The sequence below is a fragment of the Canis aureus genome, chromosome 33, assembly GCF_053574225.1.
Source record: "Canis aureus isolate CA01 chromosome 33, VMU_Caureus_v.1.0, whole genome shotgun sequence".
NCBI lineage: Eukaryota > Metazoa > Chordata > Mammalia > Carnivora > Canidae > Canis > Canis aureus.
The window spans coordinates 24,286,869-24,310,929 of NC_135643.1; the positions used below are offsets into that span (position 1 = coordinate 24,286,869).

Below are 24,061 nucleotides of genomic sequence, written 5' to 3' on the forward strand. Positions count from 1 at the left end.
ATCCCCATGCTCGTATTTTTGAGAGTACAGCTTTAAATCATTCATTCAAAAGATATTAAATATCCCCTCTGTGATCAACATATACTGGACCCTGAAGAAATATTAGTAAGCAAGCCACACTGGGTGCTGGCTTCTGACCTTTCTTCTCAAATTCCTTTGTCACATAAACATGGCCCAGACATGTAGAGTTCTGTACACATGAGAATTTGGCTAAGTCTCATGAACGTGTTTTTAAAATCCCGATTTGAAATATCTTCAGATTTTTTTTTTACTTTAGTTTTTGTTCCAGTAATTGTTTTAGGTGTTTCAACTTCAAATATTTAATGCAATGTCAGACAAATAAGGATCAAATTAAATTTTCTTTTTTACAGATGTTTCATTTGGATCCTTTGACTCATACAATATTTAATCCAGAATTATTTCAACCAGAGATGCCACTACCCACAGGTAAGAGCACTCTTCATGCCTGTTGCTCTGTCATTTATTTTGCTTTTGCTTTTTTCTAAATTTGAGATTTGCTAATAGTTCTTTTAGAAAGTCAGTAATATGCCAAGAAAGGAAATGGTACTATATGTTTTAAAAACTAACTGGACTTTTTGGAACTATATTTGCACAAAGTGTTCCACCCCCTTACTCATTATCTGATTTATATAATTGTTAGTGATTTCTGAGGATGGCACAGAAAGGCTTTTTTTACTGGTAGCATTTTCCTTTTCACCCAATCTTTTTAGCTTTTGGATTCTTTATAACTCCTGTTTCCTTTATCCCAGATCCGCATGAGGTATTCTGAACTTCTCAGATCTATTCCCCAAACATTTATTTGAGTCTCTTGTGTGCTGTCCAGTATGCCAGGTACTGGGGAAACCAAGGTTATAAAAGTTTACAAAAATCCTAAAAATCATCTCTGTAGAAAAATCATCTTTCTAAAAACCTTTGACTTCACATTCTAACCAATTGGGTGGAACTCATGATAATCATCCTTCCTTCTAACATGACTATACTATTACCATGGACAAATTGTTGAATCTCATATGAATGATTTTTAAATCAGCTCATTTAGTCTCTTTTTATTTATTGATTTGTATGTAAGCTTTGTGTGATGGCTCTTTTTATGTGCTCCTCATATCACCAGTGAGACTTAACATATGTTCTGAAGCAATATGAGTAAATTATGGAAGCTGTATATAAAACAGAGTTTCGTATTTGGGGCATCTGACTGGCTCAGTTAGTAGAGCATGCCACTTTTGATCTTGGGGTTGTGAGTTTGAGTCCCATATTGGGTGTAGAGATTACTTTGAAAAAAATTACAAAAAAAAAAAGAAAAAGATCCAGAGAGTTTTGTAATCACCAAAGTGGACATCAGGTATTCTATTTACTGTGGACTTGCTTGTCCTCATTGGGAGACTTCATCCAGTTTGTATCATTCTTGTTTGAAATTATTATTGTTACTCTGGTACCCACTTTTCATTTTTTTAGATGAAAATATTCTGTATTTTTATCTCTATTATGTATTTCTAGGAATTCTTGGGAGGGAAAAAGCAAATCTGCTATATGTTCACCTTCCCTAGCAGAAGTTGTATTGCTGAGGCCTTTCTCTCTTTACTCCACATAACATATTTTGTGGGCTGCTGTAAGTGAGGTCTCATGAAGTGCTGTCCAATCTGAGCTGTAGGTCAGCTTCCTGTGAACAAGTAAATATCTTGGTAGCTTCTGTGTTTCCTGTGAACTTTTTATTCTGGGGTTCAAAGTTCTTTCTTAGTATCAGTGCTTTATTGAAAGCCTAAGAACTTGGTTCTGCCCTCAGAAAACATAAACATTTCCATTTAATGCCTTGTAAATTCCAAACAGTACCCTGAATAGACGTTTTTATTTCATCTAATTAAATAGATGTTTTTATTTCATCAAATTTGTGGAGGTTGAAATAAGATTATCAAAAGAAACATCTCAGTAAATATTATGTGGTCAGAGCTTCACATTGTAAAAATAATTTTTGCCATAATATTTGAAAAACTCTTAAAATTATACCTTAAAATCTCATATCCCAATTATTACCTCATCATTTTTATTATTATGTTTTCCCCTGTCTGTTGTGGTGGTATAGTCCAATTTTTATGATCCAGGAAGATGTATAGATGTTTTATTCACATTTTAAAGGGGTAGAGAGGTTATGTAAACCAATATTAACTTGTAATTCTCATTTGGACTGTTTTATCTCCTTGAAATCTGAGACTATTAGTTCTACTACCTGTTGGAAACTCTATGTGATATATCCAACTTTTAGGTCTGTAACATTATATGTACTGTAAGTTAAATTTCTCTATGTAGTAGGATGTTACTTCATGGCATAGAAATGTGGCCAAAAGAAAATTGGCATTAAATTGACTACATGCATATTAAATCTAATTTTCTAGTTGACTTAACTTTTGAGTGTATTCCCTAAAAGAGTAAATGGCCCCATTTCAGTAATAAAATTCCAAAACCTTAGAATTTCATGTATTTAAATGAAATTAAACCATACAGCAAAAATAATAGGAAACCTTCAAGTATTTTTAGAAGAGTTAATAAGTGAGAGGCTTGGAGTTTAATGTAAACATGATGTAACTCTTCTGTATGTTCCATGACATATAAAACTTACTTTTTTAGAGGCCTCTCTTCTTGATTTTAGCATCCTAGAGGGAATGTTTTTATGAATAGATCTGTTACATTATCACACAAGTTATATTAGTTGTGTGAGAATAGTTCTATTTCTAAGCAGTTTTATTTCCTTACCAAAAATTAAATTCTAGCCATTTTGGGGAATTTTTAAATTGGAATTTTTTTCTAAAAGTATTTTAAAATATCCAGGGATAAATTCCATATAGGCAAGAGAAGATAATTTTCTTAAATTATATGGCATTGCCCAGTCACTACCAATTTTTCCTTTCTTGTACATGTTTTGTACAGTATATTTTTCAACTGACTTCCTTATAAATTTCTTACATAATAATAGGAAATAATTATACCTTTGTTTCCTCCAGTTCTCTAGCCTTATCCTGATTCATCATAACATTGAGAAGATAAAAATAAATTCTCTCTTAAGTTATAGTTTATTTTTAATTTCATTGTGAAGGTTTAAATCTTTGTAAATTTATTTATCTAAAATAATATGAACCTCTGTTATCTAAAAGAATGAACTTCTGGCCAAGAGACAGTGAAGACTGAAATGAACACAGAAACATTCTCCTAGAATTTTGTTAGTATCAAACACCTTAATTTACTGTCAAATGAGTGAGAAACACCATATGCCTGTATTGCAGAGCTATAGGTTGTTATACTATTGACATAAAAACTAGCTGGGGAGATTAGGGACTTTCTCATATTGAACAATTTGATTTTATACTACCAGAGGTTCCAATTTGCCTTTGAATTTTCCAAAGTCAAATATAGTCAAGGTATGGATTAAGCTTCTAGTCTTCTTTATGTTTTCATACTAATTAATTGGAATGTGCCTATCTTCAATTAAATTATTTTCAAGATTTTATAAAATGCCTGTGCTGTTTCAGAAGAGTTGATAGAGTACGCAGTATTCGGAAATTGTATACAAACATCAAAACTATGAATTAACAAGAGAAGTCAACCATGTCTGATAGGCCAAATGATATTTGGGAGGGTGGGGGAAACAACCTAGCCATTTGGGGAATGAAGACAGTACTTGGGGATTCAAATAAGGGAAAGGAACCAAACACTTAGCTCAAGAAAGGCAGGTAGCCTGAGATCACTATCTCTGTATTTCACACATGTGGGTGCTAGCTCAGCCTCTTATACTTTCACATTAAGCACATTCTCTTTGAGGAATGGAAGTCAGTGTCTAATGATGTGAAGGCAAAAGGAAATGTCATGGTGCCCAGGAAATGGTTGCTGCTTTTAATTGGTATTTGTGTCATTTTAAAAGTGCTTTGTTAGTAGTCAAGATTCTGAAAGCTGTTGACATCTTCATCCTTGCCAGACGAACATCCACCTTCTCTTGGGTTGTGCAATATGCTATCACCATTCAACAAATGTTTATTTGTTGTGGCTCTCTAAAGGCATAAAACTGTTGTTAAACACAAATTTGCTAGTCAGGTGAGGAAGGTAGATTATATCAGTATGGAATTGTAGCTAAAAAATGAATTTTTTGAAACCTCTATTTAAAAACATAATTTCAGAGTTTTTCACTTGCTTTATATTTTGTAGCAAATTTCAGAAGCCTCACACTTCTTTTGCTTTCTGTTTGTTGTTTTTGCTTTTAGCAGATGGTCCATATCTTCAAATATTAGAGCAACCTAAACAGGTAAGAGGGTTAAAGGGATGGGACTTCCTCTTTAAATGCTAGATCCATAAGCACTGAATTCATATCTCAAGCACTGAATAGAATAACAAGTGAATTTTACGAAGGAAGTAGTTTATCTAGAACTTTAACACCCTGCCAATTTATGTGACAATTTCATTTGTCTACTTCATATTTCTCTTAGTCATTCTTCCAAGTGTCCTGAGCCTCAGTAGTAGTTCTGTGAAACCTAGATGATTATAGATCCTTGCTATCTCACTGTCTCCACCATCTTTTCTTAGCAGCCACTCCCTAGGAAAAACTTAAGTTGTCTCCATTCATTTTCATTTATAAGGAAATAGCCATGTATGCAGTTTATATATACTGAGATACACCCATCAACCCTGTCCATGTACATGCGGTACTTCTTAGCCTTCCTCCTTCCTTTAGAAGCCCCACCCTTTTCTATTTGTTCTTTGGAACATGTGACCTAAGATACTATAAGTACCAGTGGGGTGTAGATAAAGTATTAGAATGGACGATTGGGTCCTCTGCCCTCTGGTGTTAACTTTAGAGTCAGCCCCTTTGGAGACAGGACAGGAGCATTTTATTTTGTCAGGCTCTTCCTCTTACCACTAGATTTTGTTGAGGATACCTGGGAATTGAAGTGGCTTCCTTACCATGCCCCCCACTCTGTAGATGAATACTTATTGGAAATTGGGTGGGACCATTGCTATGAAAGAAGAAGAAAAGTCTTAATACTTTTCTTATTGGGGACAGCTCAATTATTATGAGATTTTCAGGAGAATAGTATAGTCCCCCCACAGAATGAGAACAAAGTAAGGGCAGCCCTGGTGGCCCAGCGGTTTAGCACCACCTTCAGCCCAGGGCATGATCCTGGAGACCCCGGATTGAGTCCCACATCAGGCTCCCTGCATGAAGCCTGCTTCTCCCTCTGCCTGTGTCTCTGCTTTTCTCTCTCTCTGTCTCATGAATAAATAAATAAAATATTTTTTTAAAAAGAGAGAGAGAGAAAAAAGTAAGTAAATCTCTGAACGGATGTGCTTACCACATTAGTGTGAGACTGGAGATGAGTATACCTGCTGTCTTGCAGTTATTACCCAAAACTTTTCTAAATGTTTTTAGTAGCTCAACTGAGTGAGTGTAACACTTTTGCATTGTATAACATTTAACACATGCTAACTAGGTCAAGAACTTAAAGCATTCATTGTGGTTACTGTAATTGTGACATGTGTTTGGATTTTGGTTGGAATTTAAAGGATATAACTTTCTTAACTATTATTATAAAGCTGAACTTGGATAAAAGTTTTTGATGTGGAGACAGAATGCCCCATGAGAGTTCGTAGTATTATTGTTCCAGTTGCTTGCAGTGACAGACAGAGTCCATGGACTGCCAACATGACTTGCCTTTGTTTTACCTCCATGTCCAATTCTTTTTTTTCTTTTTTAAAGATTTTATTTATCCATTCATGACATAGAGAGAGAGAGAGAGAGAGAGAGAGAGAGGCAGGGACACAGGCAGAGGGAGAAGCAGGCTCCATGCAGGGAGCCCGACGTGAGACTCAATCCCGGGTCTCCAGAATCAGGCCCTGGGCTGAAGGCGCCACTAAACCACTGAGCCACCCAGGCTGCCCTCCATGTCCAATTCTCACAAGAGGTAGCTAATTTTCTGAAAGACTCTCCCAGTGGAAGTTTATCCCCTAGAAGTCTATGCAATGACCTGGCCTGGAAATTTTTCTAGCTAGCAAAACCTGCATAACCCATGAAAGTGAGAAATCAAACTAAAATCTGTTTCTCTACATACTAGGCAAAGCATGTTTTTCAAGTATCTATTTTCATAAGCATAAATAATAAGAATTTTAAAATGCAGTTCCTTATTACAGGTTTACCAGTCATAAAGAAAAATTGACACATATGATTTACCTAAAGGGCTATGTAGTTCCAAAATTCAAAATTTAATTCACTACACGTAAATGTCGAAAAGCTCACTTGAGTAAAACAATGTGTTTGTTTACCAACTAATGTTATTTTGATGTCTGACTCCAGTGAAAGTAAAAAATTGTATTTAAGTCAGACTTTCTGACAGGATAGATGTAGCCCTTGCTTTTGAGGTTGATGATTCATTGTAAGCAAATGGAGTTACTAAAATGAATGGTTGTGGATCAACAAACCTCTAATCTCAAAAATTTAGAATCAGAAACACATTTAGACTATACATGTGGAGACAGCTTATCTTCCTGAAAAAAAATGTAATAAATTTCCATCCTCAGGTTAAAAATTCCTTTGCATAGAAGTTTAGATATTCTTATGCAACCATTTAAACTGTAAGCAAGCTATTAAGACATGTCTCTTTACTCATATTGTATTTGACACTACTCCCAATAAGATATAAAAGCATACATGTATATATTTCTCCACCTGCCTAAAGGAATTTTGTGATTAAAGATAACGAATTACTTTATTAAAATTGTTCATTAAAAAATATTTTTTAAAAAGTTAGAAAAATTGTCTTTTTTTTTTTGCTGCAATTTTCCCTAGCTCAGACAGAGATGAGTCATAGCGTAGACCACTAATCTTTAGAATATCCAGTTCTGTTGCATATTATTCAGTGCTAATTATCTAATGCTTTTTAAAAACTGAAGTTGAAAAAAAATAAATAAAAAATAAAAAATAAAAACTGAAGTTGTATTTAAATAGATTAGCAGTCAATAAATCTCTATCTTTATGGTTAGCCAATTCTGGAGGCTCATGTTGCACATGCTGCTGCTTTTTCATGCTTTTAGAAATTTCATTTAAATATTAAAAATAAGCCAGCAGCCTTTGTCCACAAAAGGCATAGGGCTGAATTTGTAACTTAGTTTTAATTTGAATTTTGTGAGAAGCAAAGTCGCAAAATTGCTCCTAATGACTAACCATACCTCAGGGTTTCCCTGGTATTGGGTTTGAAATCTCCTGAGGAGTCATATGCAAAAGTATTTTAAGTCTCAGTTTATTGAGTTGATGATACACTCTGGGTCCACGTATGACTTGAGGAACTTGCCCACACTAGGGAATTTACTTTGGGCCTTACTCATCCCATAAAATATGCTTTCGGACTGATCCTCTTTGGAAATCAGAAAGTTCTCAGAAAATATAGGGACATTTCCAGATGTTTATCAAAGGTGTAAATTAGTTCAGGGCCCTTGGACCACTCAGACTATTTTGTAAGACCCTATGATACATAGTGCATATAGAGCGATCAAGGAGGACAAGAGTTTTTACATTGGCTCATGAGCTCAAAGCTGTGAAAACCTTTGCATTTGCCAGGCTTTGTGGTTGTTGAGTATGCAAGGTAGAAAGCCTCTACCACCAGGTAGTGGGTGTGCAGAGCTCCTGATAGCCTAGTGCTCTAGCGTTTATATGAAATCAGTCCTACTGTAAAAATAATTGAAAGGTGGGGATGTTCCTTAAAGAACTAACTAATTTAATTAAGATCTTTGAAAAGGATTTGAAAGAAGAAAACCTTTGGTTAAGTTTAAACTATAACACTACCACATATTGATTGACATCATTTTAAGTTGAGCCTTTTAGGAAAAATTCTGAAAGCTCCCTTAATATTAAGCTTCCCTAATATCAGATCCATTGTCATAATAGTCCTAGTTTTATTCTTAGTATGCAAATATATACAGTTATAACTGTTAGCTTTGTAAATCATAAAATGCTAGAACTGGAATAAACCTTACAGATGGTCTTGTCTTATCTTCTCATATGTATAGATTTAAAAAAAAACAAACATAGAACTTCAGTGTTTATCTGCCCACAGTAGTTCACGTGCTAAAGGCTTCCAGCTATCTCTTCACTGATTTACTACATCTGTAGAATTCTTGAGTTAATAGTATTGAAAGACATTATCTGGTTTTGGATTATTCGGGTCAGTTAATATATCAAGCTGGAGCTTAATAATATCAATAATCATAAAACCTAAAATCTTATCTTCTGAACTGTTGCATAGTGTCTTCTACAACACTGAAGCAATATATTTAACAGGACATTTCTGTATTCCCTTCTGAACCAACTGTAATCAGAGTAGATAAAAGAACTCCTTTTAGTAAAAGTCAAAGAAGCACAAATCAGTAACATGGCCAAGTTCAGGAGCTTGGCAGCGGCAATTTGAGATGAGGAAGCTCTGATTCAAACAAGCTGCAGCATGTCAAGTCCAAGGCTTAAACTCTTCAGCGGTTCACTCCCCACGTAGGCACAGCAGAAGAGGTTCTGCAGGGTGAGGGATCTGGCTTTTAAGCCACAGCTCAGTGCACAAGTATCGATTAACATCTATGTTTATAATAAGATTATGGGAAAAGTGGGTCTCGTTTGCAGTCCTCTTTCACAGGTTATGTTTTTCCTCTCTCACCTAATACACACAAGAATTAAACATTTATATATAACTTTGTTCATATAATTTGTAATGAGTATTTCTCAAGTTTGTTGGCTCTGTATTCACCTTTGCAGAGAGGATTTCGTTTCCGTTATGTATGTGAAGGCCCATCCCATGGTGGACTCCCTGGTGCATCTAGTGAAAAGAACAAGAAGTCCTACCCTCAGGTCAAAGTAAGTTATATGATTCTGGAAGACTAGATTTCCTAAGAGCAAAAGAAAGGGATGCTCTAAGTGAATATAGTCTGTCTTTGGTTCTAAGATGTTTAAATGATTCTTCTACTTTTTAAGTAGAAATTTGTCTCTTAGCAGAAGTGACAAATTTTTAAATTGGATTAATATTTCCATATAGTCAAAATCGTTACAATGTTGACTGACTTTTACTATTTCTTGATCATCTCCAAGGGTTTTTTAGTTGTATACTTCTGGAAATTTTAATAAGTGTTTGAAAGAAGTGCTTAATTTCAGCCTTCTGGAGATTTTTTTTTCCAGATCTTATTTATTTGAGAGAGAAAGAGAGGGAGTGAGACAGAACAAGTAAGAGGACGGGCAGAGGGAGAAGCTGACTCCCCACTGAGCAGGTAGCCCAATGTGGGGCTTGATCCCAGGACCCTGGGATCGTGATCCAGACTGAAGGCAGACACTTAAAACTGACTGAGCCACCCCGGTGATGCTTGCCCTTTGAAGATTTAGTGAAAAACAACAGATGACTGGGTTTGTGGATTATGTGGCATGGTATTCAAGAGCCTGGACTAAGATCCAGGCTCTGTGACTAGCCGTCTGCCTCTGCCTAGGTTATCTGACACTTCTAAACCTCAGGACCCTACTGTGTACATTGCAGAAATGTTAATGGTCTGTACTTCATAGAGTCTTCTAGAGATTGAATGAGAGAGTGTGTGTGAGTGTTTTCAGAGAGCTTGAAAGTACTGCAGGGCCTCTCTTGAGCAACCATGCAACTACACGTGCTGGTCCTCAGAACCCACTGCTTTCTGACATGTCTGGAGCGTGCCTGGTCAAACCTTTACACATCTTCAGGTTCTTTTTCTGTTCACTAGTTTAATTGAGAATATCATTCTCAGAGTGGTTTTGAGTTTCTTATGTTCTAACATGATGCCGTGGTTCATGGACTGGTAAGAATTTTGCAGATAAGCCAGTTGATAATTACAGTTTGGCTATTTGTAAAAGTTTTATTTGTCCAGTAATACTAGGCTTTGGCAAAGGGTTATCAATTCAGTTTCCACCGAGGGGTGTGTGCCTCTCAGGGTAGAACATACTTATTTCTTTTACTCTTGGTTTGTCTTTGTGAGAAGGTGAAAGGCAACAGGACAGACCCTCAGTAAAACCGTGATGTGGAGGAAATTTGCCTTTGGTTTTGCCAGCCTTGTGTTCTGCTTCCTCCCTCTCCTCCCTCTCCACTTCTAGGTCCAGAACTCTCTAGTGTCTCATCCCAGTCCCAAGACAAAAGACAAAATACTGTGATGTTACTCCTTACCTTTTGAGTGAAATTCACCCCTATTACATGGTCTCAGCCCTACTTGTCATATTTGCATTGGAAGTGTCCTCGCTGCCCTACAGAATGAAAGATTTTCCCATGCAGGGTCATTAGGTGGGGTCAATATAATGTGTTTAACTCATGGAAGGAGACCACAGTCTTAGGGGCTCAAGTCCTTTAGAATCTGGGCAAGGAAAGAGGAGCAGCAATAAACACAGGAATTAGCATTTATTAAGCACCAAAGAGTTGCCAAGTGCTTTACATACATAATCTCCTCTAATCCTCCTAACAGTTCTGACAGGTGAAAAGCATAATGTCTGTGAGGAGACTGAGGCTCAGACAGAGGAATTCACTTGCCTTTCTCAATGGTTGGTGGCTCTTCTTCCAACAGCAGACTGTTGCTTATTGCACTCTCCCGCAGAGTGTGTGCCTGTAGGGTCTTGGAGACAGGGGCCTCGGGAATAGGATGTGGGAGACTATAGTAAAATAAAGAGCAGAGAATTGGAACTCTTGAAGATGAGAGGGAGAGAGGCTCAGGGGGCCAAGAGGCTTCTGATGGTAAGGAGTCAGATCCAACACTTATCTTTCTTTTTCTTTTTCTTTTTCTTTTTCTTTTTCTTTTTCTTTTTCTTTTTCTTTTTCTTTTTCTTTTTCTCTTTTTCTTTTTCATTTTCTTTTCCTTTTTCTTTTTCTTTTCTCTTTCTTTTCCTTCCTCCCTTTCTTCCTTCCTTTTCTTTTCTCTTCTCTTTTCCTTTCTTTTCTTTTTCTTTTTGAGAGAGTACCTGTGTGCAAATGTGACAAAGAAGCAGAGGGAGAGGGAGAGGAAGAGAGAGAATCCTAAGCAGGTTCCACACACCCAGCATGGAGCCCCATGTGGGGCTTGATCTCAAGACCTGAGATCATGACCTGAGCTGAAATCAATAGTCAGATGCTTAACTGAATGAGCCCCCCCAAGCACTCCTAGTACTTATCTTTTTAACATATGTGTCTGTGTATCATATATATATATAAGTATTTTATGCATTTGTGTATGTGCTTATAATAAGGATAATTGAAAGATACATGTTATCAGCATTGATACTGGTTCTAACTACTGAGGAATTAACATCAAGAGAAAAAAATGTTTGTTTTTTTTTTCTAGACTGGTTCTGTACAAAAAATGTAAATTACGGTATTTTCATGAACTATTTACTTGTACTGCTCCAGTCTTTTGTGGCTAAGTAACAGTTTTTGATACTAACAAATACATAGCATATTTGTTGTAAATGTATCACCTAATTAAAAACTTCATCCATTTATGCTCAGTCTTCATATATCCTCCTCGTGTAGTGGTTGCTGCCTCACATTTACAAAATAATTCAGAAATGAAGCATCCTAATGGAGACATTAGATGTTCTTATCAAATCATAGTTTCTATATCAAAGATTTTAATACTAGGGGGAAAATAGGTATATAAACAACAAATAATAAAGTCAGTATAAATGTGTAAGATTGCTCATTATTGAACTTGAGATACGTGTCATTATTTCACCCAATCATTTATTTTTTATTCACTAATTCAAGATACATTCATTAAGCACTTAGTCCAATTGTAAGAAAAGGAAGAACAGTTTAGAGAATCTGTTACAAACTGTCACTGTTCTCCTAGCTATCATTGTTCAGTGAGAGTTTTAGTGCCTCTGTTGTTCATAACAGTTAAAGGAAGTCATTTTATTTATCTTAAAAGCTCTTAATCAGAAGGATGGAGAGGAGGAAGAGAAAGACACAACCATGAGGCGTTTGTCCCAGAGCTCTTCTCCCAGTATCACTGTTAACAGTGATAGTAAAAGGGTCACCTTTCAGGTTCAAATGGATTTTCAATCCTTATTCTCTGTAAAAATTTAGACGGAGGAAAGAGTTGCTCTTGGTATATATCTCTTATCAGGAGGATCTTTCCAATTATACATGTCTTTTGTTGTAGTGAACTAAGCTCTTGTTCTGTGTGGGGCTGGAAGGGGGTGGGCCGGGTACAACTCTGTCAGGGTTTCTCAGACTCCGCAATACTGACATTTTGGCCCAGAAAACTCTTTGTTAGGGTGGCTTTCCTGTGCATCACAGGGTATTCAGCAGCATCCCTGGCTTCTACCTGCTAGAAACCAATAGCCTCTCTATAGTTGCAACAGCCAAAAAATGTCTCTAGACATTGCCAAATGCCGACTTTGGGAGTGGGGGGCAAAATGCTTTAGAACCTGCTTTAGAACTGCTGATCTAGATGCAGGGTCAGATCAACCTTAACATTTCTCCTATGTGTATTTTTCTACTCTAATGCTGTAGCACATGAGTTATATCGAATTGCCTAAGTATATTATTTTGCAAACATACATACTTTTCTCCATTACTAGAAGATACTTATTTTCAAGATGATCATGATGACTATATAATTTCTTCTGGGATCTCTGAGCTAGCATATCTGGATATTAAAGAGAAGAAAAAAGATGTTTTAAACATTCCATATTCTATGATAACTGCATATCTAAAAGTTAACTTAGGAGTTCTGTTGGCACTCGGTTATGAACTGTTGCAGAAGAGAAACAACAGAAGAGAAAGTGAAAGTGAAATAGGTTTAGCCAAGGCAGTGAACCTGCAGAGCCGAGGTTGTGAACAATGGTAGCATCATTGGAATGGCCTTCATCCTCCCTTCCAGTGGAGGGAGGAAGGTATAATAGAGGGCGCCCCGCACTTACCCCAGAATCCATTCCTGCAGGAACTTCAGAAGGGGTCATTTAGATTTACTGTGAAGAAATGCCATTTCTGAGGCCTACATATGCTTTAGCTGTAACAGTGAAATATTACAGGCTCTGCCTTTTCCTCATCTCCAGCCTCTTCCTGTTCTCTCTCTCCTCTCCGTTCTTACTCCCTCTCTTTGCCTCACCCCTCTCTTGGAGCACAGCACTCCCTTGACGGGCCTCTGAGAAGCTGGTGGCTCCCCATGCATTCTGTCACATGCAGGCACCAGCAAAGGGCTGGGGGCCATCCAGAAAGCTCCTGGGGTTGGCTGTGACTTCAGAGCTGCAGACCTCTAACTACACTTTACACAGTATGTGAATGTAAAATCTAGTTGGGTTACTCTCTTGTTAATTGTCCAAATATGATACTCAAGTTATCATTTTAAAACAACGCTAGGGGTCTACCCACTTCTACTTTTTCTACTGGAATTTTGTCCCATGCCTAAAACCCTATTTCTAATAAGTTGGCTCTGGGGTAGGCTTAGACCCACTCTTACTGGGTAGAGATTATTTCTAGAACTCGGGCTATAGGCTATGGGACCATCTGGTGCTCTGCATGCTTCTTTCAAGGCAGAATCCCAATCAGATTTCTAGAGCCTTGCTGTGTAAGTCTTCACATTCTTTTCAAAAAATTGTTTTAATTACAAAATACTTCAAGCATACTTCAAGAGTATTTAAAAATTGGTACAACAAACATGGCATATGCTATCTAGATTTAATAGATCTTAACATTCTCCCATGTTCGCTTCTGATCTCTCTCTCAAATGAAACATAGTTATGGCTATAACTCTATCCACCTATAATTTTTTCCTTCTTTTGGTAAGTAAACCACTATTGTGAAATTTCATTCTCTAATATGCTTTGCTATTTTTACTGCGTAAGTATGCTTCCATAAATACTGACATTTTCAAGAAAATTGATTTTACTGATATCCACCCTACTTTTCTATTATATATCATGGCTCGTTTCAGGGCAAATAGGAGTTGAAACTAGGCTCCACTGAAGATCAGTGTTCACTTTTAACCTACTGATTCCTCTTTATCATTTAGATAAAATGTATTCATTTACACTATGGAGTTTATTCTGACTCAACAACAAAAAATAGCACTAAGAGAAAAATCTTGGGAAAGTAAATATGCAAACTAACCCTTATGCCTCACCCTTCTTAAAGAATAGCTTTCCTGTTGTTAAACATTTAATATTCTATTATACTCTCCAATAAAGTTTCTCTTTAAAGTTTCCTCAGTTTTCATTTCATCACGGAACTCCTAATGGGAGAGGCTGGCAGAAAAGCACAAGTACCTTCTTCTTCCTCCGGGCCAAGCTTGTCCTTGCCTGTTTTTGACTCAGCAAGGAGTGCCAAGGAAGGCTCGTTTCCCTCTTTTTCCCGAAAGTTATGCATCAGATTTTTTTTTTTTATTAATCAAACCGCTTTCCTCTTCGCAGAGGTGGAAGGGTGCCAACAGGAGCAGCCCCGTGGGGTTTTAGAAACTCTCAGTGTTCTCTTCCAAAGCGGCAGAAAGCACCCATCCTCAGCCAGTTTGACATCCTCCAGCAGAGCCCACTCAATGCCAACCAGAAAGCAGTGTCAGTGACCTTGATTCGAAAATACAAATAGCTTACCAGTTGGTATTTTTATTTTCTCTTCAGTTATAAATATCAAATGCGATGGACTACAACTTGAACCACAGCTGATGTGAGCATAACTATTTTTAATCAAATGTTTTCTGAAAGCTTGTTCTCACATATGTGTTCTTTCCCGAGTGTTGTACGTTGAACAGAAGGCACGTGTTGAGATATGTAGGTCAGCAACAGCTTTTTGGTGGTCCCTCCTGCCCGCTTGAATATTTTTTTGTTTTGTTTTAAGTCCCCACTCCTGGTGTCTCTCACTTAAAAATCCTAAATGTTAAGTTGTGTCGAGGTCAAATAAAGACTGGCTGATCTGCTGTGGCATTTAGAGATATCACATATCCTTGCATAACCTTTGCTTTGTATAGACTTGTCTGATCCAGGAGGTTTGTCATTTTGAGGATATGGTTTTAAGACTAATTTTGAATAATTTAATCTGACTCAATTTCTAAAAGCAACAGGGAAGAAAATCACCAATAATCAATGAGGCATGCATATAGAACCTAAGCTCGTAGCATTTATTAAAATTTATATCAACACCCCTAAGCTGTTTCCTATTTGCATATGTTCATAGGGGAAAAAAAAGACCTCCCCCTAGGGGAGCCCTCTGCTCTGTATATTGAGGAGAAGGCTTTGTAACCTGGGTCCCTTTGGGTGTTTTCAGAGAATTTTAGGACTTCTGAATTTCCATGCAGAATTTTATGTAAATGTATATACATTTTTCTGAAGAGATAACTTTTTTATCAGGTTTTCAAAGGAAGGGACTCAAACAGGGTTAAGAATCAATGCCATAGAGTACATATCTCTTTAGCTTTTTGACAGCAGCTAATTAAAAGATTGATGTGTGTGTATTTATATATATATATGTTATATCTTTATAAATTTTTAATTTTTGTACCTTTTAATTTTATAGTTATGTTTTTCCTTTTTTAAAATCCATTTTAAGTGAGTTGAAATACTTCAGCGTGCCAACACAAAGCTCAGGAAAGCCTCCCTTTACTTTGACTACAGGATGAAAAAGAAGGGAAACTTACTATCAGCAAACAAAAAAGGTGAATAGGCCTCACTGCTTTTTCCCTCTTGCCCTTCCATATTGATACTGATTTCAGCATGAAGTAACCATTAGTGATTAAAGTCAAAAGAGAGAAAATTCCTTTAACAAATAGTCATTGAGCCCTGTGTATCCGGTCCTGCTCTAGGCAAGCAGATAAAATTCTCTTCCATGTGTAACCACAATCTAGACTTCTAGACAATTTTTCTTTCAAGTAATTCAGAAGTTTTGCATTCAGCCTCTAGAATAAAATATTACCCAGTAGAATATTTTTTAAAATAGCCCTCTAAAAAAAAAAAAAATAAAAAAAATAAAATAGCCCTCTAAATTCACTGTATGTATTCATTGCCTCTGTTATGAACTAGAGTGAGCTATTCATTGAGGAAACTTCTGGCAGAGATCATAGCTATGAGTCTTAACCCTTAGAGATTATCAAGGGAACCAACCACAAATTCCTGAATTTTTAGTTTTGTTTTTGTTGGTCTGGCTTGGTGACCTTCTTCTGCTGCCCATTCCCATTTTTCTTCCCTCTACTCTTCTCTGAATACATGATTGTCTTGGGACCATTGTTCAGTCTATAGCAAATTTCTGATGGCTTCTAACCCCTTTGGGTTCTGTCTGAAGATTATATGTAGTGTCTCTTTATTCCGTTCAAAAATTCAGGTCTCATAAAGTCATATACTGGTAATTCTTCTTGAAAAGATAAGGGTATCTGGAAGTACTACAACCCTCGAAATCCCTTCCTCCACAGACAAGCTGTTTCTCTGCCTGTCAGCAGGTCTAGAGGTGAGGCTGTAGGCTACCCTGAAGTCTCAGCCTCCTCTTCTCACCTGCACAGGAGTTCCAGATCAGAGCCCTCTGGTCTACATTTGCCTCCCTGAGGTCTCCTGAGGGTGGACTGGAAGGTGCATGTGGACATTCACAGACGGTTCCTCTCCCTTGAGGTCCCTGTCCACCCAACAGAACAATTATAAGAATGGATTGTTGTGCGTACTTTCATTATCTCGTTTAGGTATCACAATAATCTACTGACATAGGTTCTCTGAGCTCCATTTGTTAAATTGAAAATTGAAGCCTAGAAAACTTAAGAAGCTTACCCTGAGTCTCATAGTCTTTCTGGGATGGAGGTGAAGATGTCAGTTCAGGCAGTATGCTTTAAGAATCCATGCACTCTTAACCATCACAGGATACTATTTGTTATTGAAATATTAAGGGTCTGTGTGAGGGGCCTTTAAATCTGTGGTCTGAGACATCAGAATCACCCAGGAGTAACTGCAGAGATGCCTGGGACCCATTCCACACATGCTTTTTTTTTTTTAATTTTTATTTATTTATGATAGTCACACACACACACAGAGAGAGAGAGAGAGAGAGAGGCAGAGACATAGGCAGAGGGAGAAGCAGGCTCCATGCACCGGGAGCCCGACGTGGGATTCGATCCCAGGTCTCCAGGATCGCGCCCTGGGCCAAAGGCAGGCGCTAAACCGCTGCGCCACCCAGGGATCCCCTATTCCACACATGCTTAATCACAATGGATCATTTAGCCAATCTGGGCTTCTGTAATTCTATGATAACTTCTAAAGACTCATGTCATGTAATGACAAGATATAACAACAGATGAGTGCATAGGTAAATCATGATATAACTACAGGATAAAATATGAAGCTACTTGTTTTTAAAAAATAATATGAAGACTCTGTATAATATGGAATACTGCTTATAAACTAATGTTAAGAAGAAAACAGGATTCCAAATTAAAAATATAGTCACTGAAATGATTTAACTCAGTGAATGAGTTAAAATCAAGATTAGAGAGAGTTGATTTCATTTATTAAATATATTTGAAATAATGTCCTGGGATGTAGCACAGAAAGGTGGAAAACTTGAAGGAAATGGTGAGATAAGGGATACAGGAGACAGAGCAACAGGCGTCTGACCGAAGTCCTGGAAGGAGGTGATAAAGCTGCAGGTTTCCCATTCTACACTTAGAGGTTCTAAGGTGGGAGGTAAGATCAGGTGGCTTGAGGACCACACCTTTAGGTTTTAAAGCATTAGCTCTAAAGTTAGTTACTTTAGGCTTGGGTGTGATGTTGATTTCTAGTTTTGCCACTTACTTAGCAGTGTCACTCAACTCAGCCAAGCCTCAGTTTCTTCATCTGTAAAGTTAAGATAAATAATACCTGCTGTATAAGATATATGTATAAAATTGAGTTATTCAGTGCATAGCACATAGTAAGCCTTAAAAACTATAGGTGTATTTATTTATTGATTTATTAGAGAACATGTGTGATCAGGGGTTGTGGGGGGAGGGCAGAGGAAGAGAGAGAATCTTAAGCAGGCTCCACACCCAGCATGGAACCCAAGACAGAACTCGATCCCATAACCCTGAGATCATGACTTGAGCCGAAATCAAGAGTTGGACACTTACCTAGTCGAGACACCCAGGCGCCCCTTTAATTTTATTTTTGCATACCCGCACTAATTTGAATGTTGAATGACAACTATGCTGATTGGTTTATGGAATCATGGAGTTATACAAAAGCTTCACCAGTCCACTAATTTATTTTTAGCACAACTTCACTAATTAGTATTGCTTCCACTCTATTTCCACCATGTCCTTCCTTTTATCTGGAGTTGTTAAAGTAGGAGATTGCAAAGAGATACTGTGCCAAAAAGCTTACTTTTAGATGTAGCACATGATTTCTTATGAAAATATAGGTAGTAGGAAGCCAGAAAGGGGTATATTAAACTTTTGTTAGGCTTCTTAACTGTGTTCTCTTAGACGCTACGCATACATGAATTTCATTTGCATGAGCACTGTATTAGTTTCCCAGGGCTGCCATAACAAATTACCACAAACTGGGTAGTTTAAAGCAATAGAAATTTATTCTCTCACAATCCTAGAGGCCAGAGGTAAAAAATTAAGTTGTTAGCAGGGCCATGCTTCCTCCGAAGGCTCCAGGGAAGACTCCTGCTTTCTTTTTAGCTTCTGGTGATTGCATACAGGCAATTCTTGACACTCCTTGACTTGTTAGCTGCAGCACGCCACAGTTTCTGCCTTTGTCTTCACATGGCTGTCTTCCCTCTGTCTGAATCTGTCTCTCCTTTCTCTTGTAAAACTCAGTCATTGCATTTCAGGCCCATCATAATGCAGTATGTCCTCACCTTAATTAATTACATCTGCAAAGACCCCATTTCCAAATAAGGTCACATTCTGAAGTGCTGGGTGAACATGAATTTCAGGGGAATACTATTCAACTCATTACGCATATGACCACTATAAATAGTGGTCTTAAAGCATGGGATAAAGACCGTTTCAGTCCCATTTTGCACTTAGCAAGATATTTACACATATGTATCCATTGTTTTCCCTTATATATCATTATTATATATTTGGGGAGTAGTAGAAAATCTTTCAAGTTAGAGAAGTTTGGCAGAGTTTTGAATAATTTATTTAAGAAAGTAATTCCTATATTATTTCCCCACTGAGTCGGGCCTTTAGTATAGTTGTGTGCTAGTAAATGTTTGATAACCAGCTTTCCTGGAGAACAAAAGCAAAAACCCTGATTTGTAGTATTTGTCAATTTCCTGGATGTAAATACTCCCACCATGGTCAATTTCAAGCTATCAGTGTGAAGTGCTGGCTTGCAATATTTCTGAAAATTTAACCATCTACTCCTGTGAGCTGGCCAGACCGATGCCATTTGTACCACTACACAATTTTGTAAAGAAAACGGGTGTGAGATCATATCCTAGATAGTCTCCCAACTTTTCTGAGTTGAAATGGGGCCTCTTCTCCCTTGGGCTCCTCAGTGGACTCTCTCCATGGCAAATCTTCCTTACAAAACTACTTCTCCTAGTATCTTTCCCTTCTTGGAAAATGGCAATTCCATCCTTCCAGTTGCTCAGGCCAAAACTCTTGGAGTTATCCTGAACACTTCTATTCTTCTACCGCACATCTGATCTGTCAGGCCGTCTTACTGGTTGTGCTTTCCAATCTTACCCAGGACCTAATCACTTGTCACCACCTTCACTCTGCCACCCTGATACAAGCCACCATCCTTGTCTTTTTCTTCCAGTGGTTTTTACATTCATGGATGATTCTTTCCTGAATTAATTATTATTAGCAATTGGTGATTTTCTACCTATATCATTCCTTTTACTTTTTGTCAATTGGAATTCTGTTTAAAAAATAGAGCTTTCTCGAAAAAATAAAAACACAGAACTTTCTCTTCACATTCCTTTAAAAATCTTTTTTTAGTATCAGTTGTACTCATTGGTTATTTTGTTAGTGCATGTATTTTAAGCCATTCCTGTCATTATTTATTTTGATGCTTAAATTGGTCCCAGTCTTGGCCAGTGAAAGTTATTTGTATTTGCTCCTCTATCCTTTTGATATGTACCCACTCACTTTTTGAATACTTTCTTGTTTCTGAAATAATATAATGCAGCAGGCTCGTTCTATACATTCCCTGAGCCAACCCTGGAATCATCCATCTCTTCAAGAAGCCCTAGCTCCTTTTATCAGAGAAATTTCTTCAGGCTTTCACTAGACAGAGCTAGAAAATTAATTTAAAAAATTTTAATTCATTCTGATACCTCTAGTTCCAGTCTAACCCCACAGGCTTCTTCCTTTCCTTCCCCCATTCCATATCTGTATCACCTTTCTCTAATAATGAAAACCGTAGTTGCCAATGGTATCAGTATACCTCCTCATTTTGCTCAGCCCTGTAGTACACACAGAATAGCTTCTAAATTGCTATACCAATAACAATACTAGCTGCAGGCTTACTAAATACAGTTCAGACTTTCTTTGCAGTTTGTTTTTTTTTGTTTTTTGATCTTCAAATATATTCACGAGAGGATATTCAAAGCAATGTGTTCAAAAGTATCTTAGATTAAATTTTTATCCTTCTCTGTAGATATGGTATCATTAGGATATGTAATCAGCCTTTTTGTTTGTTTTCAGTTTTAGGAATTTCCCATCCTTATCGATGTAATTTTATTTTTTGAATATCAGTATTTATCAATCTCATTATCTGCTATTTACATGAAATTAACTAGACTCTTTAGAAATCATGGTAAAGTCAAGTTGTTTTGTTATTTTTAAGAATAGCAATATAGATACAAAAGGAATCAGTGAGAGCCTTGATGTAAATTGTGTTCTGGAATATTCAGAAACCTGAATCCATCTAAACCTAGACTATTCCATTTCTAGGTTTCAAAGGATGCTTGGCTGTCTTTAGCACATGTTTATCTAGTGCATCCCACATGGTAAGCAGGGTGCTGAGCTATGCTCTGTGGTCACACACATGAATATGATCATCTCTGTCCCCAGGGTTTCATAGAAACAGATATATACAGGATGATAATATAGATGTTACCCAGATTTGCTGAAGGAATACCTCTCCAAGGATGCTCTGCAGTGTGTGTGTATGTGTGTGCGTGCATGAAAGTGTTTGTGCATGTGTGTATCTTGGGGAGGGTTGGGGGAAAACACAGCCTTACTTGAGATCACCTTCTGGTTTCCACACTTCCAACCCACTGCCCACCCCGATTTGTGACTGAATGCTCCTGGCAAACCAGAGGCTAGAGAGCTGGATATCCATCTCAAGCCCCTTAGTAAGAACAGATCACACCAAATGTACTTCCTGTTTCTTGTTTAGCAGGTTTTTAGAGTGGTAACGGTGAGATGCTGGAGACCTCTGATTTGTTACTTCAGGGGTTAACAGTATTTCTCATGTTGGTGCTGTCAATGGAGGAATAGTTCCAGCCTTAGGGATCTTTCTCCCCAGCCACTCCAGTGTATTTTATTAATGTCTTCAATGGAGGCCTTATCACTTTTGCAGAAACATGAAGTATAGGTAACAAACAATTTGAGTTCAAATTAGTTTTGAAAAGCAAGGCAAAGTGCTAAATTCTTTTTCTTTTTAAGATTGTTTACTTATTTATTTAAGAGCGAATGTGTAAGAGAGAGAATGAGGGGGAGAGAGAAGAGGGAGAAAGAGAAGCAGACGCCTGCTGAGCAGGGAGCAAAGGGCTAAATTCTTAAGCAGTGATATTTAAAGGAGATGAATGCATCCAGAAAACAAATTACCACAAATACATTGTGGGCAAAGAGATCTAGAAGTTTTAGGTAATAGTGAATTTAACATCACAACAATGTGATATGACCACCAAATCAGTAATTCCACATTAAGCTGCATTAACAGAAGTAGGATGTATAAGACCACGGATGTGGTGGTCTCCCTCCCACTCTTTGAAAGACTACCCCAGGAGTACTGTGTGTACTGATAGGCACCACATACATAGACAAATAGAAACCAACTTGAGTGTTTTCAGGGCAGAATGATGACAGAACTCAAACCTCCTTCAAAGGGGAGTAGTCTTTGAACCCGAGATTATAGCCTGGAGAATTTGGTTGTCATCAAATATTTGAATGGCTATCATGGGAAAGAAAAGGTGAACTTTATCCTGTCTATCACAAGAGGATGAAATGAGGAGCAATGAATGGAAGCCCTCCAGGGAGAGAGGTTTCGGTTGTTACTGAGAGTTAGAGCTGCCTGAGGTGGAACGTATAGCCTCAGGATGAAGTTAATTGCCACTGGGCTAGTTCAGAAATAAACTGGAATACTACAGGGCAGGGAAGCTAACTGGTGGAAGATCCTTGAGGGTCAGAAAATTTCCTTTTTTTAATGCCTTTGAAGATATTTTTTGCTTAATAAATTAATAACTTTATATTAAGGGAAATCAGGATTTGGTTATAGGGCAGTTATCATTTTCTGACAAATCTCTAAAAATGATAAAAATTAATAACTTGCAGAATATTTCATCCATGCATCGAAGTGTATGATTCATTTCATGTACTTTGTGTTTTAGTCATCTTACACAGGCTGAACAATATAAAGTTATCATATTGAAGGGTTGTTTTTTTTTTTTAACAGGGTTAAAGTCCTGCCATTTTTCCAGAATCCTCACTGATGAGGAGCTCGTTAGAAATTTTGGTGTTTCCCCCTTCCTCCTTTGGCTTACATCATAGTGTGTAGATGGTACAAAATGTTGGTTAACCTCAGTCTGACACTTTGGTCGCGTTTTCTCTTTGGCTCCATCATGGTCTGGGATACAAATTAGCCAGTAAAGTGGCAACGAGAAATCAGACAAAGAAAATTTCCCAGTTCTACTCGCTCATCATTCTCCTGATTTAGTAGGGGTTTTCCACAGGAAATCACGGAAGAAGAATTGAAATGCCTTATCTTATGTACTTTCCTTCTGAAGAAAGAACCAGTTAATTGTCTTCTTCCCAGAGTGGTCCACATTCCTGTCCAGGCAGCTGTATTTGATCCGATACAAATTAAACTCTATAGAAAATGATGTCTCTAAGTACTTTCAGTCATTGAGAGCCAAATTATTTAATTACTTCTTTAACCAGTGGGTTTCAGTGGAAGTAAGAGAATAGATTTTGTAAGCAAGAAAAATGTATCATGAGGATGACTGTACGCCTTGAAGAAGAAGGAAATAAGTGGTATCTAATAACAATTTGAGTATCCGAATCAGAAGATAATCTTAATTATTTCAAATCACGTTTGGGTCAAAAACAAAGTGTTGAGAGACTTTACACTATTTAAAAATAATGTTAAAAAGTTATATTAATAATTTCTATTTTCAAAGAATACATAAATCAGAAACCTAAAGTTTTTGTTTTGGACATACTTCAGTCTTATTATATCTGTGGTCTGATCCTTATAGTTATTTTCGTGTAATTTGTGCGGATTAAAAAAAAAACTTTCGTAGACTAAAATTTCTCCTTCTGACTTTGTTTTGCTTGTCTGTCTCTCCTCCCCCCCAACTTGTGTAATTGACGCATTTTTTACTTATCCCCCCGGAAAGACAGATCTTTATTATTAGGACTTACCTACCCAGGACAGGGCCCTCCTTGAATTAACTGAAAATAAACTCTTTGGGTACTCAATTTCAGTTTTAATGACAAAAGTTGAAATCTGTGCCTAACATAAAGGTTTTCTTTGTCTCTGAATTTTGATTTTCCATGCTATCAGAGGCCCCATTGCAACAGGTAATTTGAGTGTTAATTGTATGTTTTCTCAGTTTGTAATTGTGGTGAAATGTTTTTAAAATGTTCACAGTTTTAAAATTATCTATTAGGTTCCTTCCAACTCAGAAATTCTGTGATTTTAAACTTTCTTTTTTCTTCAGTTTGAGAATGTGATCTTTGGGTTTTGTCCTGTGTGTCCTATACATATAAACAGGAATCATAGAATTTTAGAGCTGGAAGATGTATTAGGCATTACGTAGTGGTTCTACACACGAAGGATTCAGGGGCCCAAAGAGGACAGGTGGCTAGCCCAAGATCAGAGCAGTAACTGGTGGCTACAGCTCTGGATGCTATG

General features: G+C 37.2%; 1 protein-coding gene and 1 long non-coding RNA gene across 6 annotated transcripts in view; both read left to right on the top strand.

Annotated features, from left to right (window-relative positions):
- The window catches only part of NFKB1 (nuclear factor kappa B subunit 1), a 119,158-nt gene that overhangs the window by 31,598 nt on the left and 63,499 nt on the right, over positions 1 to 24,061 (top strand). For 3 of the 5 annotated variants that reach the window (XM_077882143.1, XM_077882142.1, XM_077882146.1), the window contains 3 exons: positions 372 to 447; positions 4,269 to 4,309; positions 8,795 to 8,893. In XM_077882143.1, coding sequence (XP_077738269.1) covers positions 372 to 447; positions 4,269 to 4,309; positions 8,795 to 8,893 — 216 coding nt within the window. The remainder of the gene's footprint in view (positions 1 to 371; positions 448 to 4,268; positions 4,310 to 8,794; positions 8,894 to 24,061) is intronic. The other 2 variants (XM_077882145.1, XM_077882144.1) reach the window with 1 other exon arrangement.
- Positions 20,865 to 23,454, top strand: LOC144303773 (uncharacterized). Its single transcript, XR_013370759.1, has 2 exons — positions 20,865 to 20,930; positions 22,601 to 23,454. It is a non-coding gene; the product is annotated as an uncharacterized LOC144303773 (long non-coding RNA).